General features: G+C 44.0%; 1 protein-coding gene across 1 annotated transcript in view; it reads left to right on the forward strand.

Annotated features, from left to right (window-relative positions):
* Positions 1-17,354, forward strand: part of LOC23687380 — a 39,563-nt gene extending 22,209 nt beyond the window's left edge. The window contains exons 2-4 of the mRNA XM_021837352.1: positions 3,557-3,970; positions 4,459-5,146; positions 16,639-17,354. Coding sequence (XP_021693044.1) covers positions 3,557-3,970; positions 4,459-5,146; positions 16,639-17,030 — 1,494 coding nt within the window. The 3' untranslated portion in view covers positions 17,031-17,354. The remainder of the gene's footprint in view (positions 1-3,556; positions 3,971-4,458; positions 5,147-16,638) is intronic.
* The last annotated feature ends 1,967 nt before the right edge of the window (positions 17,355-19,321 follow it).

Raw genomic sequence — 19,321 nt, forward strand, 5'->3', positions numbered from 1 at the left:
TTTCGTGAGAGGGGAATCTGGGCTGCATATGACGTTGATATTTTTCCTCTCCGCGAGTCTCTCTCAGCTTCAGACCATACAAAGCTTTACGCAAACGACAAACCTTCTTCGGAGCTCTTGGGTCTGAAAATCCTTCGAGCTGCTCCATGAAGATATCCTCCTCGGACAAATCTCCCTGCAAGAACGCTGTCACATCGTCCATTTGGTACACACGGAGACCCATTTGAGCAGCTGAAGCCAGCAGATAGCGAAGACTGGCATCGCCTTTTGCCACGACGTCCGGTCGGAGCATCCCATGGCCTCTGTGTACGATTGTGGTTCGTCGTTAACCTGTGGACACGCAATACTTTCAGGAAGAATACTGCACATCATATCGTAATCCAAATACTTGCCTGGGCGTACGCATTCCCTCGCGCTGCGCCTGCCCACCGTTTGTGGATCCTCTTGTTGCGGAGGGAGCGCATGAGACGACACCGTAACAACAGTATCATTTGCGCTGTTGTAGTCCGTCTCACCGACTCTGCTGTCAAGGTCGTCGTCGGTTTCGTTCTCGCTGTTGGTCGTAGCCCCTGGCCCACAACAACATCACCATAACGACCAGAATTACTGCACTCCAACTGCACCCATCTATTACCATCCGGATCGTTTGATTCGACCGGATTTGGTGTATCTGGAACCTCGCTCGTGAAAACAACGTCTCGACTGATGATGACCTTCTTGGTTCGCGGAATGTAGACCCTTCGACTGGACAGCATATCCAACGAAGATTCCTGGCTCGGATTTCGCATCCCACTTTTGCCTCTTGACCTTCGGAATATGCCACATCACCTTTGTGCCAAACACTCGTAGTCCCGAAAGGTCCGGTTTCTTGCCGCTGAAAGCTTCTTCAGGAGTCACATCTAGTCCTTTGGTCGGTGAACGGTTGACCAAGTGAACTGCCGTCGCAACGGCTTCTGCCCTGAAACGTTTTTCCAACAACAAACATCGAGCCTTTTCAACCACTGTTCGATTCATCCGCTCAGCAAGTTCATTCTGCTGCGGATTGTACGGAACCGTCGTTTCGTGATGGATTCCCGCACTCTTCAAGAATCGTTGCATCTCTTGATTTACGTACTCCAGACCGTTGTCGGTTCGGAGCCTCTTAATGCGATTACTCTCCTACTGGCGTCGTCAATGAACGTCAGAAAATATCTACTCTCGCCTATCGATGCATTCTCCATCGGTCCACATAGATCCGAATGTACTTGTTCGAGAACCTCGCTTGCTCTTCTTGAACGGCTGACGAAGCTGCTTTCCTTGTAAGCATGCGGTACACGTGGGAATATTCGCATCTCGGAACTGCATACCAGTAGTCATACCATGTAGCTGCTTCAGGCTTTGCTCGTGCAAATGGCCCATCCGCCTGTGCCACTGGACCATATCATCCTCTTCCTTTGCCGCACACGAAAATTGCGCATTGGCCAAGCACAACTTGTAGAGGCCAAGGGTGGAACTGGCGGCTCTTTACTGCTACCCCAAAGTGTAGCTGGTTCTAAAAAGTAAACAACCATACAAAATTCCAACCAAACAATGATGAAGGCGTAATCAATTTTCCAGAAAACATCTATTTTGGGAATTAAGTCGAATTTGCTGATTAAATTGCCAACAGCGCACTGCAGTAGCACGTAGCAAATAAGTGCTTGCAAACATTATCTTTCAAGCACATTGATTAACTGGAATTTAGCGAATTATATTTTTCACTTTTCCGCGTTAAGCCTTAAAACTGGCTCTGGACTTAGGTTGGCGGCTTTTCAATTTTACTCCCAGTTGGCAGCCGCCCTCCACCCTTGGTAGAGGCCTCCTACCTCCCTGCCAACGGCAACGAGTTCATCAGTTGGTGATCGCACCTCACAGGTGCCACAGGACATTAGACGTCAAACAGCACGAATTACCTTCCACATCGGCTTTGAGCTGCACGGTGCCTGTTGCCACTACTGCGGACTCTGCGTTATTTGCCACGTTGATGTGCTGTGCCACTTCCTTGGCACCTTTCAAAATCGTCTTACGGCACATATGGGACGTCGCCCCGGAGTCAAAAATCCACTCATCGCACACGCCGGTTGGCGCTCCACGAACACTGAAAGCGGCTTGCTTTCCGGATTTCTTCTCCTTCTGGTCGTTGGGGTCTCGCTTCTGACACTTGGACGCATAATTCCCCAATCGCTTGCATTTGAAGCATTTCACCGCACTTTTGTCCTTCTGCCTAGCCTTATTGGGTTGGCTGTAGAAGGCTCCGTCACTGGAGCTGGATTTCGTCGCACTGCTCATCTTCACACCTTGAAGAATCTTGGCCTTGACTGCATCAGCTGTGATTCGAGTTCCGGACGCCTCAAGGCCCATGATCATGGGCTCATACATTTCCGGCAAACCCATCAGAAGAAGACTTGCTAACCACGTGTCGTCGACTTTGAAACCAACTTCTGACAGTTTGTGACTGGTCGACATCATCTGGCTTACATAGTCTTTCACGGAACTACACATAGTCTTCCACGGACCAGCCGTATGCTGGCCAGCTTCCGGAGCAACCCTATTCGCCGGGTCATTCCGTCGTCCTGGAAGGCGTTTTTCAAATTCGTCCACGCTGCCTTTGCCGTTTCTGCACTTTGAACCAGACTGTAGTTCACTGGCTCAAGGCTCAGGCAGACAGTGGCGAGGGCTCGAAGGGAAATCGCATCTGCCGGATCCTCTGCTTACCGTGTTACGGCGTCCCAAGTTCCTTCGCGAATCAGGAGCACAGCACCCTCGGAATGGATTCACCACCGGTCCTTCCTGGATTGGCATTCTGTCCATCGCCGATACCTTCTGCACCGCCTTCGTTCTGGTTTCTCGACATTTTCAAAAAAAAAAACTTCAGAATTTTCAGCTCTTCTCAGCGCTTGAAAAAAAAGTCACTCTTGTTGATCCGTTGCTACGCGTTACTAAGGAGTCAACGTGTCAGGCCTATAACCTGATAGAAATGAAACACGTCTGCTGCGTAGCCATAGCTAATAAGAACTGAACTTATATTCAAATTGAGAATTCATGGCTTACTTATTCTAACATCATAATTCATGGCTTACTTATTCTAACAAAAAGACAGCTATTTTAGGGTGTGGATTTGTCACAAATTTTGTTGACACATAAAATATGTTAGATTTGCGCACGAAGCCCGTATAATTCAAACTGTTTTAAATATTATTTCGAATATCAATACACATATGATGATTTCCGTTAAAGTAAATAGCCAAGGACATATTGAGCATTTCTTTCACCACTGGACTATCGCAGAAGTTTTTGCAAGTTCGGAAACGCTAACAAAAGTGCGCAATTGCATCAAATCGGGTAGTGTCTTCGGGGGACTTATTCTTCGTAAAACGAAGAATAAGAGTTCTGAAGACACCAACAGGATCCAATGCAATCCCGCACTTTTATTCACACTTTCGCACTTATGAGGCCGCACTTCGCATTCCAGTAGTGAAAGAAATACACAATACTTGAATGCCTTTTTCACCCATTCATTAATGATTCCTTTCCATAGATAACGTTCGATGATGACTACAACTCATACATCTGCGGCAAGTGCGTCACCACCATCGAAGAATTCTACGAATACAAGGAAAAGTGCAAGGAAAACGATGCGCTCCTGCGCGAGAAGCGGAAATCCGTCGACCAAACCGCAATCTACAACGTGGTCAACATGCAACCGGAGGAGGAGGTCGTCAATGCCAACGGCAGCAATGGCACCGTCCAGGAGCTGGCCCTCGACGACCAGCAGATCGATCTCGAACATCGCATCAGTATAGAGGGCGGAGCGCCACTCAACGGCAACATCATCGAGTTCAAGAAGCAGCTGTTCACCGCTTCGCCGGAACAGCTCGGTATTTGGATTTGCGTCGCTTCCGGCAGCGATATCCAGTGTCCTGCGATGATCCAGGTCGACGAAAACGTTCAGGTAGGTTCACACTCCCAATTGGTAATGGTCTGAGAGGTCCCAGGTAATGGTAACGGGAGAAAGTCCATTTGACATAAAGTCGTTTGCATGACTGGTATCAGGTCTCTTTTCAGAGACTTGGTCAATGTGTTGATGTTAGGTTTTGCAATTTCTCATTGTAATATGCTGTTTTTCATCACGTCCTCACGTCCATCTTTCATTGTTAGGATCAATGGAAAAAGTCCTGGCAGCCCGTCAACATCACAGTTCTCAAGTCAACTGTGGGCTAATCGGTGACAATTGCAGTAAGTGGCCATCGTGTGCATATCTTCATCATAGTTATGCCAAATGGTCATTATGCCAAGTGGCCCTTGGCTGTTTAATCATTTATGGCAAATGGCTTTATGCGAAACGACTTTATGCCAACTGATCTTATGCCAAACGACCTCATGTTTTTCGGATTAGCTTCGTGTACTTCATACCTTTAACCCTCACGTTTGTCTTTGCAGGTCGTCGCAGAAATCGGACAACACAACCACGGACTTCCAGTATCGGTAACGGATAATCCTCCCCAAGAAACGAAATCACAGCTGGCTCCACCCCCGGTCCAACAGCAACAGCAGCAGCAGCAGCAATCCCAACAGCCACAGCAAGCGCCTCAACAGCCCCAACAACAAAACGTTGTTACCGGGCCTTCGAAGGTTGGCGGCGTGGCCAGTACCAGCACACCGGCTCCCTCCAGCGCTAGCAAGAAGCGCAAAGCGAAAGATCAGCCCAGCAAGAGGAAAATTTCCAATGACATTCTCGTCGGTGACGGATGGCTGGTAGACGTTGAAAGCCAACAACGCCACCATTACCAGCTGGTCACCAAGGATGGCTATCAGACGTTCCTCATCTTCAATGGGTATCGCTTCCGCACGCAGCAAAAGATCCGCAACGGTATTGCTTCGTGGAAATGCGCCTGGAACGGACGGAAGGGATGCCAAGCGGTGCTGCACATCACCGAAGATTACCAGAAGGTGAAAGAGGTCGGCAACCCGCATAACCACGAGCCGTCGTTGCGTGATCGGATGATTTGCGGCGCGAAACCGGCCAACGGCAGTGACGCCATCCTGCTTGCTTCCGACGGGGAGGAAAGTTTGCATGCTGGAGCCGAGTTGCAACAGATTACCATCGCTGCGGCCGTCGGAGGACACGGTGAGTTACACGAAATATATGAATAGGTCAGTGCGGAATGACGAATTTTCGCAGCAACGAATCCTAGCAGGTTTTGGCCCAGACTCTTCGATTAGAGGGAGAAAGCAACTAGTACCGGCAATCGCGATAAGAAGAGTTGATTCATGATGTTTCCTTCCAAAAAACAAAGAAAGTAGACTGTCTCGTTTTGCCGGAAACCGTTAAAGATCACGAACTGTTGCCGGAGGAGACGCATTTTTTTTTACTTATGAAAAAGTTCTCTCAAGAGATGATGATTTACTTGAAAAGATTGAACTGAAATATGAAAATTTCGGATGTAGAACTTCTTGCGTACCTTCACTCACTTTGGCTCTGCAGTTTTTCTCGACCGAATTGTCTAAAACACTTCAATACGACAGATTTGGTATTAGCCGGTGGGTCCATCTAACTTTAGTGAAGTTATCTCATTTCTGCTGCCAACTTCTGAGCGTTGCGGTCTCCTCTGGTACCTCTTTGGGTGGAGCATTGAACATCTTCCTTGATAATAAGCCCGATGGGTGTCATCCCGGCTATGATGTACACGGCCTCATTAGAAACCGTTCGGTATGCACTTGCAACTCTTAAGTACTTGATCCTGTATGTGCTTTCCAACCGCTTTAGGTTTATGCTCGTTCTACGCGTTTTTGAACAGATTGGTCATCCATTCCTTAGTATGGATAGCGCCACGTTTGCCAGTAACTTGCATTTGCTGGCAATTACAGCAGAGCTGTTAGACATCATCCTCGAAAGCGCCGCTATAGCCGTAGATGCCCTTTTACAGGCATATTCAACATGGTTAGCGAAGCTGAGCTTGTCATCGATCATTACCCCAAGATGCCTAAGGGATCGCTTCGACTCTATGGTGCAATCACCTACCGAGATAAACGCTCCTTGCTCGGACTTGCGGTTGTTGACCACCACCACCTCAGTCTTGTGACGGGCCAGTCCTAGTTTCCTAAGACAGGGTGTCTACTACCTGGAAAAACCTGGAATTATCAGGGAACTTTATTCAACCTGGAAAAAACCTGGAATTCTCAGAGAATTTCGATCACAATCAGGGAAATTATTTTGATGCAATCATTCATGGTAGAATATGTTCACGACAAAGGATTTTTGCATCAACACAGAGAAACCATTATTTGCAAGAAAATTCTCTTCAATCGAAAAAAATTCGGCTGCGCCGCTATCACAACATTATTTGAGCTGTTCAGTGATTATCCTTTCGAGTATGAAATTTTATCGACCTACTAAAACATGATTGACGTTTTTAATATCTCCATATATAATCAGTCATGGATTAACATATCTAGGGCTAATCACAGGTTCCTTTTAGAGAATTCTTTATTTTATGCAAGTATCTATTTCTGACAAAAAGGTCTCTGAAGTATCTTTTTTCCTTATCTTGCTTGCAGATAATGATGATGCTAAATTTCTTCTCATATTTCACAAGAACAGTTTCAGAAATTATCCTAGTGGTTTCTCCAGGGATTTCATATGAAATACTATCAGGAACTAATACAGGACTCTCCATAAATTCTTCTACCAATTATTTCAACAATTTTTCAAATGATGCTTAAATGAATTTCTCCAAAATTTGCTTCAGGAAATCCTCGAGCACTTCAATGTTACTACCTCCAGTAATTTTCTCATGGATCACTTTGAACAATTTTCCAAAGACTATCCTAGGACTTCCTCCAGATATTTTCACTAACTTTTCAACCGAATTCTTCAGTCATTACCCTAAGAGATCTTCCAATGATTTCCACAGATTTTTTCTTTTTCAAGAAAATCCGCAAAGGTTCATTGCAGAGTTTTTGGTAAAATTCGTCGCAAGGATTTTCTTTTTCAAGAATCCCGCCAAGAATTTCTACGTCATTTCATCTAAGGTTATTCCAAAGAATTTATCAAAAAAATCCTTGAGGTGGTTTTCGAGTGAATCTATTAAGAACATTTCTAATAATTCCTTAAAATTTACCTGTGTTTCATAATTGAGTTTCCCTACTTTTTTTTCTAGGAATTTCTCCAGCATATTATCCAAGAATTACTAGAGTTCTTCCAAACATTTTTTAATGAATTACTCAAAAAATCTCCATGGCATATTCAAAAGTTCGTTTGGGGTTCCACACTAGTTAACACCACAGGATTTTTTTTGTTCAAGACAACCACATTGCTTTAGGACAACGTCACCGTTTTTTTTCATCAGTTTCTCAACTTCCTGGAAAATTCCATTCACATTTCCTTGAAGAAATACACAGAAAACACCTCGAAGAATGCTAATCTTAAGAGTAATCTCTTGAGTAGTTCTTGAAAGTATCCTTAGAGATATTTCAAGTTGAAATGTTAAAGATTTTTTTGTATAAAATCTAGAAAAATGCTTGGAGATATCTAGAGTAGTTTCTGGTTAAATATTCTAACATGTTTTAAACGAGAGCCTTGTAGGTTGTATTAGAAAAACTGATGAAAGAATCGCCGGATAAAATCCTGGAGGGATTTCAAAATTTTCTTGAAAAAAATATCAGAAATAATATATGACGGAATTCCTGTTGGAATCCCTGAGGTATTGTTAGTGGTTATTTATGAAAAAAAAAACAGGTTTTATTTCGATACACCCAAATTATTATTTTTTTTAGAAATTCCTTAGGAAAATTCTTGGAGAGATTTCATAGAAAATAAATTCCATTCTAACCTGAAGAAATTATTTGTCGTAATATCACGAGAAATTTTAAGAACAAGTTTTAGAAATATTCTCTGATAAATGTCAGGTCGTATCGTATCAAACTCTTTTCTCCTGGTTACTGTTAGGTTTCGTTTTTTGGCTGTCGTTTAGTCTCTTTTCGGTCTCTTTCTAATTCCTGTTAAGTTTCATTTTTCAGAAAAGAGTTTTTTTTAATTTCTTATTTTCAAGACACTCAGTCGCTACCATCAGAACTATGCTATGAGCTACCATGGGAAAGAGAAAGTTAATTTAGAACTCTTGAACATGTTCGAATGAATTCAACTAGCATACTGATACACTTGAAAGGTTTGTTAAGTCCACGATGATGAAAAAAACTCTTAACTAACGTATTCAAAGACTTCATCATTAGGAAATAAAATTCAAAACATTGGTATTGTTAGCACCTTTATATTGGAATAGCTTCAGCATGCTTTAAAAAATGTCTAGAAGTGTTGCTATTAAATCAAAAACACTTCGAAATATGTCATTATTTTGTTTTAGCCATATAAAATTAGAGTATTTGTTGAACTTGGAATTATTTGGTGAAACCTGGAAAAAACCTGGAAACATCAGGGAATTTCATTTGGGTAAACGAGTAGACACCCTGTAAGACTTCATCCATTCCTCAACTATGGAAATAGAGTGCGCTGCTGTCAACTCTACTTCCTCCATCGATTCACCGTAGACCATTAGGGTGATATCGTCGGCGAAGCTAACAATCTTAACATCCGTCGGAAGGGGCAGCCTCAGTACGTCATCGTACATCGCATTCCATAACATCGGGCCCAGGATTGAACCTTGAGGTACTCCCGCGGTAGTTCCAACGCTTTTCTGCCTCTCCTCTGTGTCATACAGTAGAATCCTACCATCAACATAGCTTTCTAGAAGCTTACACAACTGCACCGGTACCTTGAGGCGGTGAAGTGCGTGTGCTATTGCTTCCCAGCTTGCGCTGTTGAACGCATTCTTCACATCCAGAGTGACGACCGTGCAGTAACGGATGCCGCTCCTTTTATGCTCGATTGCCACCTCAGCTGTCTGAACGACCGACTGGATGGCGTCCAGAGTAGATTTACCTTTTCTGAATCCAAACTGGTTGTTGGACAGGCCTTCCGCACTCTCCGTATACGGTACTAGCCTGTTGAAAATCAACCTCTCCATTAACTTGCCCGTCGTATCTAGTAGACAGATAGTTCTATACGCCGACGGGTCACCTGGTGGTTTCCCCGCCTTTGGTAGTAGCACCAATTTCTGTCGCTTCTATTACATACGGCAAGGTTCCTTGATCAATGCAGCGTTGCATCGTGGTTCTGAACATGTCCGGATCCACGTTCACTGCCGCTTTTAAGGCAACATTCGGGATACCATCGGGACCCGGTGCCTTGTTCGACGCGAATGTTTTCACGACTTCTGCCAGCTCTTTGTTCGTCACACTCGCCACGTCTTCTCCTTTATCTGCCACCTGCGGGGTTGGGGACCATGGGCTTGTGGGATGATGCGGGAGGAGTACATCGATTATCTATCGGCGACTTCTCTTGGGGCGCTATGGCACTTTTGGTCTTAGCCATTACCACTCTGTAGGCGTCACCCCACGGACTCGAAATGGCACTCTGGCATAGACGATCGAAGCAAGCCCGTTTTCGACTCTTTATATCAGGGTTGGGAAAAAATCTGAAATTCACTCTACAGTAGACAAACAACGCCAATCACAGTCAGCGAAGCCAGTGAAACTCACGCCCATCGCTGCTGTAGGCAAAGAGCCTTGAAAATTGCAAAACACCCGTTGCTAAGGGCAACCCAACATTACTGTAGAAAAATGTTCTATTTCCCGCTGCATTTCCCGCATCTAGAGCCTTTAATGACACTACTGATTTAGAGAAATTCATGTACCCAATATGGACCGATGCACGAGTTCACTAATTTGACGTTGGAGCGGTGCCGAATTCACTTGTTGCCATGGTCACGTAAATAACACGGCACCGCTCAAACGTCAGATAGTGAACTCGTGCATCGGTTCATAGGGTACTTGATGAGATTCACGATTTTAAACTACTGTAGTGAGAGCCACGTGATTTTCGCGAAATTCAAGCCTACTACTATTACCATTCCCAGCACTGCTTTATTTCCTTTTTGAGCGCTAACTTTGCCACTCTCAATGCTACACCGCGTTCTTCTCTTTGTGCTTATGTGTGTGCGTGTTGAATTTTTCGTCTAGCCCGAAGGCAGATTGCACGATGAATTGCACCACCGGCGGCCTGTTATCTCTAGGAGGGGCCTTTCTTGGCATGGAAGCATCACAAGCTCGTGATATCACAGCAACTATCTCTTCACCGTCGAAGCGCGCTGTTTTCCATCCTCGGGCTTGGGTCGAGTTAGCGAATCGGCTGATGATCTACTAGCCTATGAGTATAACCGTCATCAACGCGCCAGTTTATTTTAGAAGGTTAGGACTAACGTCACGTCGATAATCGATTATGCACCATTTCTGCGAAAGGTACTCACTGTACCCACATTTGTCAGCTCTATATTTAATGCGGACAGGGATTCCAACAATAGTTGGCCTCATGGGTTGGTGCAGAGGCTTCCCCACTCCACTGCCCATTAAAATCACCAGCTATCACTACTGGCTGCCAATTATCTAGTTCGGCTTTCATCCTGTCGACCATGTGGGAAAATTCCTCAATCGATCACCTTGTAATAGAACTGTAATAGAACACGCCGTTGATTTTTGCTATCGCAAAATCGTAATTTGAGATAGAGACTATGTTGAAATCAAAGCAACTCAGCAATATATGAATTCCGTATATATATACAGTTAGTTTCCCTGTTGCTATTATCATTATATAATACAACTGCATAGCAACCATAGTAGTATAAATATCACCATGTCATCAGAACCGATATCAGTTTTCCAATAAACCACCAGTTTGTTAGTGTTAGGGTGGCCACCGAACCGGGAAAAACGGGAAAAGCGGGAAAAAGACGGGAAAAACCGGGAATCTGAGAAGAACACCGGGAAAATCGTTTTAAACGAACATCTCCAATCTGTTATCTTAAAACAAACCTCCAAAATAAGTTGTAGAAAGTGGTTATGTTTAATGATATTGTCATGAGGAATCCGTAATTATGAACAAATATTTTTCGAACATTAATAATTTCATTTCTACCATGCTACACCATATTTCTTAAACATGTTTCACCCTTTTCTTAGCAATATCTCGAAATATTTTTTTTGTAATTATTTGTTTTCATGTTTTTTATATACTTTGATCTATTCTGTAACTTTTTTGCTCGTCGATTTGAACTAATGTTCAATTCCTTATTGCAGATTGGTTTAGCACTCTTCTGTAGTTGCTGAATACATGTATCAAAACGAATCTTGAAAGCAATCCTTTATTTTTAAAAGCTTTTAATTTCTCGCTAGTTATCTAATCGTTAACATTTTGAATAAAGGATCATTCAAGATTTTCATAACGCTCAAGCTATTACAGCTCATATAAAATGTGTAGAATATCCATAAAAATGCATTACGAGAGGGTGGGTGGGTATCGAAAGTGATAATTTTCAGTGTTATTAAAATTAAGCGCTTCAACGTTTCATCCCTACCTTGAACTTATTTGCTTTAGAGAACTCTTCATTTTTTTGAAGACGATCTAATGGAATAAGAATTGATATACTTCAAATTACGGTAAAGAACTACTTGGGTATCTTTATGATTAACTCAGGCACCTGAGGCTTTTGTCTGCCAAATTATTTGAAACTCAGCAGTAAGATGCACTTAAGATGATTATAATCCAAAGCCAAACCTCGAATTTTCAAGAACACGAGTCTAGAAAACCAAACAGCGCTGAGTTCAGCTTTGATCGTTTGATCATCACCAGAATGTAACCAATCCATCAAATTTTCAACGCGAACGGTTGTCAGGTCTTCTAGATCTTAGAACTTAAACTTAAAAATTTGATATTTGGGTTCGTTTGATAATCACCTATGGTTTTAGTAGCATTCATGTTGAACCCCTTGTCGTGCCAAGAGTAGGATCCGTTTTATAAGCACAATTTACCACCTCATGGTAGCTCCAGAACTCCATTGTTTTTCAACAAACGCGAGACAAATCTATTAAGATGAATACTATTGTTCTAGTTTTCAGAAAAAGATTGTATATAGATTAGAACAATCTAGTAATCAACTTATTTTCCTATAATGAAACTATTGATAAACCATTAAATTACTATTGAAAAAAATAACAACTGAAAAAATTTAAACCGATTTCAAACAATTTTGATCTAGTGCTTTTCATAGAAACGATGTTTGATATAGAAAAAGTCGATTAAAGTCGTGGGAAAGAAAGGACTAAAAACCGGGAAAATTTTGTAAAATGTACCGGGAAAACCGGGAAAAAAGCGGGAATTTCAAAATCGAAATTTGGTGGCCACCCTGTGTTACCACGTATTTCTCTTTAGGTTATCGGCCCAGTCACGCCACACCTAAGAGCCAGTGAAAAGTGAAAAGTTCTCGAAGCCGTTCCAGCCCCAAGATGTCCAGTGCGAAGAAAGCAGGAATCGTGCAGTTTGCCGGTGAAGGCTAAGACACGTGGAAGTTCCGGGTGGAGACCCAACTTTCGGCCCATGGAGTGAAGGAAACCATCACGGAGGACCCCTCGGCGGAGGAACCAGCGAGGACCGCTTTCCTGGAGAAGGACGAAAACACGAAAGCGCTTCTGGCGTCATACATTGCGGACAGCCATCTGGAGTACATTCGCGACGAGTAAACCGCAAAGCAGATGTGGACGTCGTTGGCAAATACCTACGCTAGAAAAGGTTTTGCAGCCCAGACGTACATCCGGCGGTCGATGGCGTTGTTGTGGATGGAGGAAGTTACAAACCCCCCGTGCCGCTTCATATCGACAGTGCAAAGGATGGTGAGAGGCTGATAGCAACGAAGGAAGGTACCGTGAATGGAGGGTTATGCGTTGGTGAAAATCGGTACACGTTTTCGTTTAGACACGTGTTGCTCGTCGAACAGCTGAAATACAACCTGATGTAGTTATCGAAGTTGCTGAACGCGAACGTGCATGTTGAATTCAAGCCGGATCGTGCCATTTATTATTTTATGGTATACGAAGCGATGGCGACGGCTAAATTTGGGACAAACATTGCAAATTTGCGGTGCGACGTTGGGCGTGAGTATTTTTCAAAAGAGCAGCTAGCCGACTATGATGCAAAAGGCATTCAAGTGGAGTCAATGCTCGGGTACACCCCGTAGCAAAATGGTGTGGCGGAATGTTTCAACCGCACCTTAATGCAGAACATGCGGGCGATGCTGACCGAGTCGGGTGCGCCGAAGTACCTTTGGGGAGAAGCGGTCCAGAATGCTGTCTACGTTATCAACTGAAGTCTACGTTACCGACTGATGCAATCAAATATAAGGAAACCTGCGGAACGGTGGCATGGAGAAAAGCCTGATGTCACAAAGCTGCGAGTTTTCGGGTGCCAAGCGTTTTCCTGGGTACCGAAACAGAAGAGAGGTAAGCTGGATCTAACCGGACGAAAGTGTGTGATGCGCGGTTACGCACCAACTGGATATCGTCTTTGGTATCAAGAAAAGCGGAAAATGTTTGTGGCCCGCGATGTCCGCTGCAACTAAGCATCATTCCCATTCAAGGCACCGAGTGAGAGCGACGGACTATTAGTGATTCCGGAGGACGTATCACCGGTTCCCGAGCAAGAGGGGGAAATTGAAGAGCAGCAGATGATTAAAGCAGTTGGAGAAGCTTGAAATGATGCTCGTGACTCCGACGATGAGGACGATGGTGATCAAGACCCCGACGAAGATTCTATTACAATGATGTCAAAGGTCATCCGAACGAGCTTGACTGGAGGGAAGCAATCCGAGACGAGTTGGTGGCTTTGCAGAAGAACCAAACGTGGACCATGGTCAAACGCCCTGCCAAGGTACAACCCGTACCGTGTAAATGGGTGTTCAACCTGAAAACGGATGATGACGGGCGTCCTGCGCGGTACAAGGCAAGGCTGGTAGCTAAGGGCTATGCGCAAAAAAGACACGTGGACTACGAGGAGAATTTCGCACCGGTGTCCCGGTTGACTACCATTCGGACGCTATTGGCACTAGCAAAGACGAATGGGATGCATATTCACCATCTAGATGTCAAGACCGCTTTCCTGAACGGAAAGCTCAAGGATAAGGTGTACATGCAGTGTTCAGAGAAGATCAAGATGCGCCCTGATGAAGTGTGCTTGCTGCATCGTGCACTTTATGGTCTGTAGCAGTCGCCCAGGTGCTGGAACAGCCATTTCAACGAGTTCCTGACGACCATGGGTTTCGTGCGATTGAAGCACGATTATTGTTTGTACGTTTGGGCCTGCGGAGATGCCACTGTGTACCTGGTGGTATACGTTGACGACCTTCTGATCGCCGCTGTGGATGAGGCCCCGACATCGAACGTGTAAAGACCACCCTGATGCAGAAATTCTAGATGACGGACAAGAAGAAGCTGCACCATTTCCTTGCAATCAAGATCCACAGGGATTTGGATCGTGGCCTGATGAGACTGTCCCAGACAAGCCAAATCGAGAAGATAATTGTTCGTTTTGGAATGCAAAACTGCAATCCTGTCAAGACGCCCGCCGAATCAAGAATGCAGTTGAAGCGAGAAGCCGGAAAATGCGAGTACCCCTACCCAGATATTGAAAATGCTCAGCTCATGAGCTAAAATCAGCTTATTTTAGGCGCATTTGACGATCAGCTAAGGGGTAGGCCGTGATTTGTCAAGATCGTTGAGCGTTGACGATCATTGATTAAACCTTCTGTGATCAGCGCAAATCAGCAACAGAAATCAACTGATCACGGCAGTTTTGAGTGTATTGAGGAATTTTGTTTTTCAAATGACAGTGCTCTAGAGTTACATACGTGTTGAATAAATTAGCTTCATTCGGTAAGACGTTGGCATTTCGTTGCTGTATGGTTTACCAGTTCTTAAATACATTTTTTTTCTAGACCATAGTGTGGTACATAACACTATTCATTGGAGTAAAAAACTGCTTGAGAACATGATTCACTTTGGCAAGGGGGTATTCCTTGACGGAATTAATTTAAGTTCTGCAAAAGAATGCACTTTTGGACTACGCATCTTAATGCCAAACATGAACCCAAGTTTTCAAAAAAACTCCCTGCCGAGGTAAATCCAAAGTGCCAAGAACATGACTCGGTTCCCTATGTGATGCGTGTATCTTTGCGTCGCGCTGTAGAAAGTGGGGTGCAATTGCATTGAAGATACGGAGTAATATCGGTTGATGACCGTGCCTTTTTTATACTAAGATTGTTTGCATCATTACTGTTCACGCAGTCTGAGAAAAGCATGACACCCGCTTGGTGCTGTTGAGGGTTATAGAGGACACGACTGTCCTACAGGTAAACTTGTTGATACCACTTTAGTAAGACAGATTTTTGCAAAACGTCGAACAATGATGCTCCTAACATTAATTTTTACTGTGACATTTGGTTTGCTTCCATGATACTGATACGCTTTGGTGTTGAATCACTGTTGTTAAGTGATATTTCAAGCTCATTGTTTACTGCAACATTGATCGCTCATAATCGCAAGCTGGAATTTGATTGAGTGGCACAGTTCGCTCACATACCATGGTCGCTATGATTGCGCAAAGCTCATGCTCACTATGATCGCTCACTTCTTCAATGCCTGCCCCTACCGCGAGCTTATCGGTAGTTTCATGTACGTCATGATGGGTTCTCGACCAGATCTGTGTTTCGTCATTGGATACTTGGCGAGGTTCCAGGATGCTGTTGGTAAAGAATATTGGAAGCATGCCAAACGCGTCCTACGACACCTGCAAGCAACGAAGAAGTTAGGATTAGTTTACAGAAGCAAGCCATAGGAACCAACGCTAGCTGCGTACGTGGACTCCGACTTCGCAAGCGACGAATGCGACCGGAATTTTACTGAAGGTGCACGGAAACACTGCCGCCTGGTCATCAAAGAAGCAGTCGACTGTGGCGATGTCGTCTACCGAAGCTGAGTCCGTTGCCATGAGTTCCTGCGTGAGCGAGACGATTTGGCTAACCGGATTAATGGCCGATTTGGCCCTACTGTTTCCGGTACCGGTTTATGAAGACAACCAAGGAGCGATTGCGATGGCAGAACGAGAGGAAACGAGGAGAGTTAAACACATCGACTTGAAGGTTCATTTCATCCGAAATGCAGTTACCGAGGGGAAGGTCAAGCTGATTTACATTCCGACTCAAAAGCAGCAAGCAGACATCCCCACGAAGTCCTTGCCCGCTCCAACGTTTATAGCTTTAAGAAGTAAGTTAGGGTTAGAAGGCAATAACTGAGAGGGGGTGTTGAAATCAAAGCAACTCAGTAATATTTGAATTCCGTATTATTCCCTGTTGCTATGATCATTATATATAAAAACTGCATAGCAACCATAGTAGTATAAATATCACCATGTCATCAGAACCGATATCAGTTTTCCAATAAACCACCAGTTTGTTAGTGTTACCACGTGTTTCTCTTTAGACTACTTCTTGCATTAGATATCGTCTTGTCGTCCCTATAGCTGCTAGCTGTTAAGACCTATCTGCCACCCAGTTCCCGTTGTTGGCTTTTATGCGGTATGGGACCGAATTGGAAACCCCCAAAGATCGCAAATTACATCTCTAACATCTTGAATATAATACTTAGACATAATATTTCATGAATTTATCATATATTCCACAGGGGCCACCAGTAGCAGCAGCAACAGTTCGACCTTGGGCAATCCCATCACGGCCACGGTGACGGGCGGAGGAGTCGGTCCCAGTTCCACCGTGGTCACCAGCAATGCCGTAGCGAATCTCGATGTGGTTACAACATCGTCGGTAAGCCACAGTTCATCGTTGGAGCACCTGTCCACGTCCGAAATAGTAGATTTTGTCCAGCAGAGCAGCAGCGGAAGTGACCAACTGGTGACAACGATAGTGGACGCCGATTCTCACCATGCGGCTGTCGTGGGAGGCGTCGGATCGGTTGTCAGCGTGGTGGACGACGACGTGGGCAAAGACGACACTGCGATGCCGATGGACATAGAGGAAATTATACGTCCCCACGTGGTTCTGCATTCGGCGGATTAAATTACCGGAGGAGCAACATATTTACGGAAAATGAAGTAACATTAAATTACTACATGAATGAATGACACGATACAGACAAGAAGAATAAATCAATAACAGTGCGGATATTCTCAACCTTAAAAAATCTATATTTTTAAATTGTGTAACATCGTGAGCGCTGGATCCTAGGGGTTTTAAGCAAGAAGACTAGCTTTTAAGAAATACAATTATGCATAAGAATTAGGAGTCGGAAAAACAGTATAAGTATGATCGTAGCCGGTAAGCACTACATCGTAAGCCTCTTTGTGTAAATTGCCAAACTTAATAAACAGTAATAAACAGCAACGGTTGGTCGAGTACACTTTGTTTAGAGAAAACACCATTTTGGGTTTGTCGAATGTGCACCGTGTAGCCGTTCCTTACGATTTTGTTGAAGGAGAGGAGGTGGAATGTAGTGGACATTGCTCACAGAAATTTCGCTTCTTTGCTGCTCGCAGATGGGATGTACCTCGGGACTACCTTATGGTATTACTTCGGGGGCGAATGGCTTATTATTTATTTGGTTCTACATCAATTAATGTCATTAACGTCAACAATATATAGCCAATTCACTTGGTTCATGGCCGCCTTTCTTCATCCCCGACAGCGACCCACGCTCTTCAGGTCCTGTTACTTACTGATACTTGATGGTATACAATCCGCTACGTTGAACGTACGCCGAATGGATAATTCTCTTACACTGGACTCGGTCCTGAGCCAATCGCTACTAGTCGCCCTGAACGTTAAGTGCCCTTAGCTCTTCCTCAACTGCAAAAATCGGCCCCACGAAAACCAGCTTGGTATTCGCCGACGGACTCCTCAAGCGGCCTCAATGTGTTGAACAGAATACGAGACATTATGTTGTACCGTGATACAGTCACCCCACAGTTATGGATCAACTAAGGATCATTTTTCAGAACAAAATGTGATTAAAAACATGGTGACGCAGTACAAAACAAAATTACCTCCCTGGCACTGAAGAATATAGTTGTTTTTTAGAATACAACTCAAAATACCCGATTTCGATAGAAATTTCAAACGATGTCCACCCCACAGATGTGGATCAGTGGAAGAGGAGGATCCCTATTATGGATCAAATCGACTCATATTATGGATCAAAACACTATAACAGCAATTTATCTGCGAGGTAAACGAATGGTGTGCTAGTGAAAGCATACGTTTTGGCGTTTATTTCGGAATCGTCTTATCTTTGATTCATAACTGTGGTAAGATTTTCAATGCCCCACAGTTATGAATCAACGCTTTTGGGAATACGGTTGACATTTTATTTCCTATGAACGGCAAACATAAGCTTAAGCATATTATAATTGATTGCGATGCTGTACAGATTTATGGTTCACATATAGAAAATGTGTTCTGCGTAATTGCAACTCTATTTGATGAGATATTCCCATTTTAATCCAACTCTGATCCATATCTGTGTGCTATCCATAACTGTGGGGTGACGGTACTACCGTTTTTCGCGCACGCTCCTAATTTCGCTCACTGCCATTTTATTCATATTTGTTGATATCTATTGGACTACATAAATGCATGTTATGCAACCTTGGCTGAAGAAGAATTATTCAAAATACTAGCTAACCTAAAATTTATTTCGCAAAATATGTTTAAAATGTCAATGAGCGAAATTAGGAGCGTGCGCGAAATATGGGTACTTTACGGTACGCCGAATTAAGAAGCGTTATTCCTCGGTAATTGGCGCACTCCAGTCTGTGTTTCTTCTTATACAGAGAGCAGATGAGGCCCTCCTGCCAGCTAGCAGGTAATTCTTCTTCCTCCCACATTCTTGACAGAGTACGGTGCAGTATTTCGTACAGCTGCTTACTACCTTGCTTGAAAAATTCGGCTGGAAGCTCATCTTTTCCAGCAGCATCACTGTTTTTCAACTCTATGATTGCCTTTTTAACCTCATCTAGCGTCGGGGGCTCCACAGCTTGTTCACCGTCGCTGATGGTTAATCTGTTCTCAGACGCGCTGATGTTCTCTCTGTTCAACAAATGCTCGAAGTGCTTTTTCCACCTGGCAGCCACCATGGTCTTGTCTGTTAGCAAGATACCTTCACGAACTGCCTGTCATTGCACATATCGGGAGACGTATATCATTTTGTTCGATGCTGTTCTGCCCTCGGTAATGTTGCTGTTGCTGCTTTTTCTTTCTGCGGTGGATTATTTTCTCGGCTGCTCTCGCTATCTTGTACGGCGGGGATTCGCTGATTGGAGCACGACTGCTTTCCAGCTAGCGAATCCGACCTG

This window comes from Aedes aegypti, chromosome 1, assembly GCF_002204515.2.
Source record: "Aedes aegypti strain LVP_AGWG chromosome 1, AaegL5.0 Primary Assembly, whole genome shotgun sequence".
NCBI lineage: Eukaryota > Metazoa > Arthropoda > Insecta > Diptera > Culicidae > Aedes > Aedes aegypti.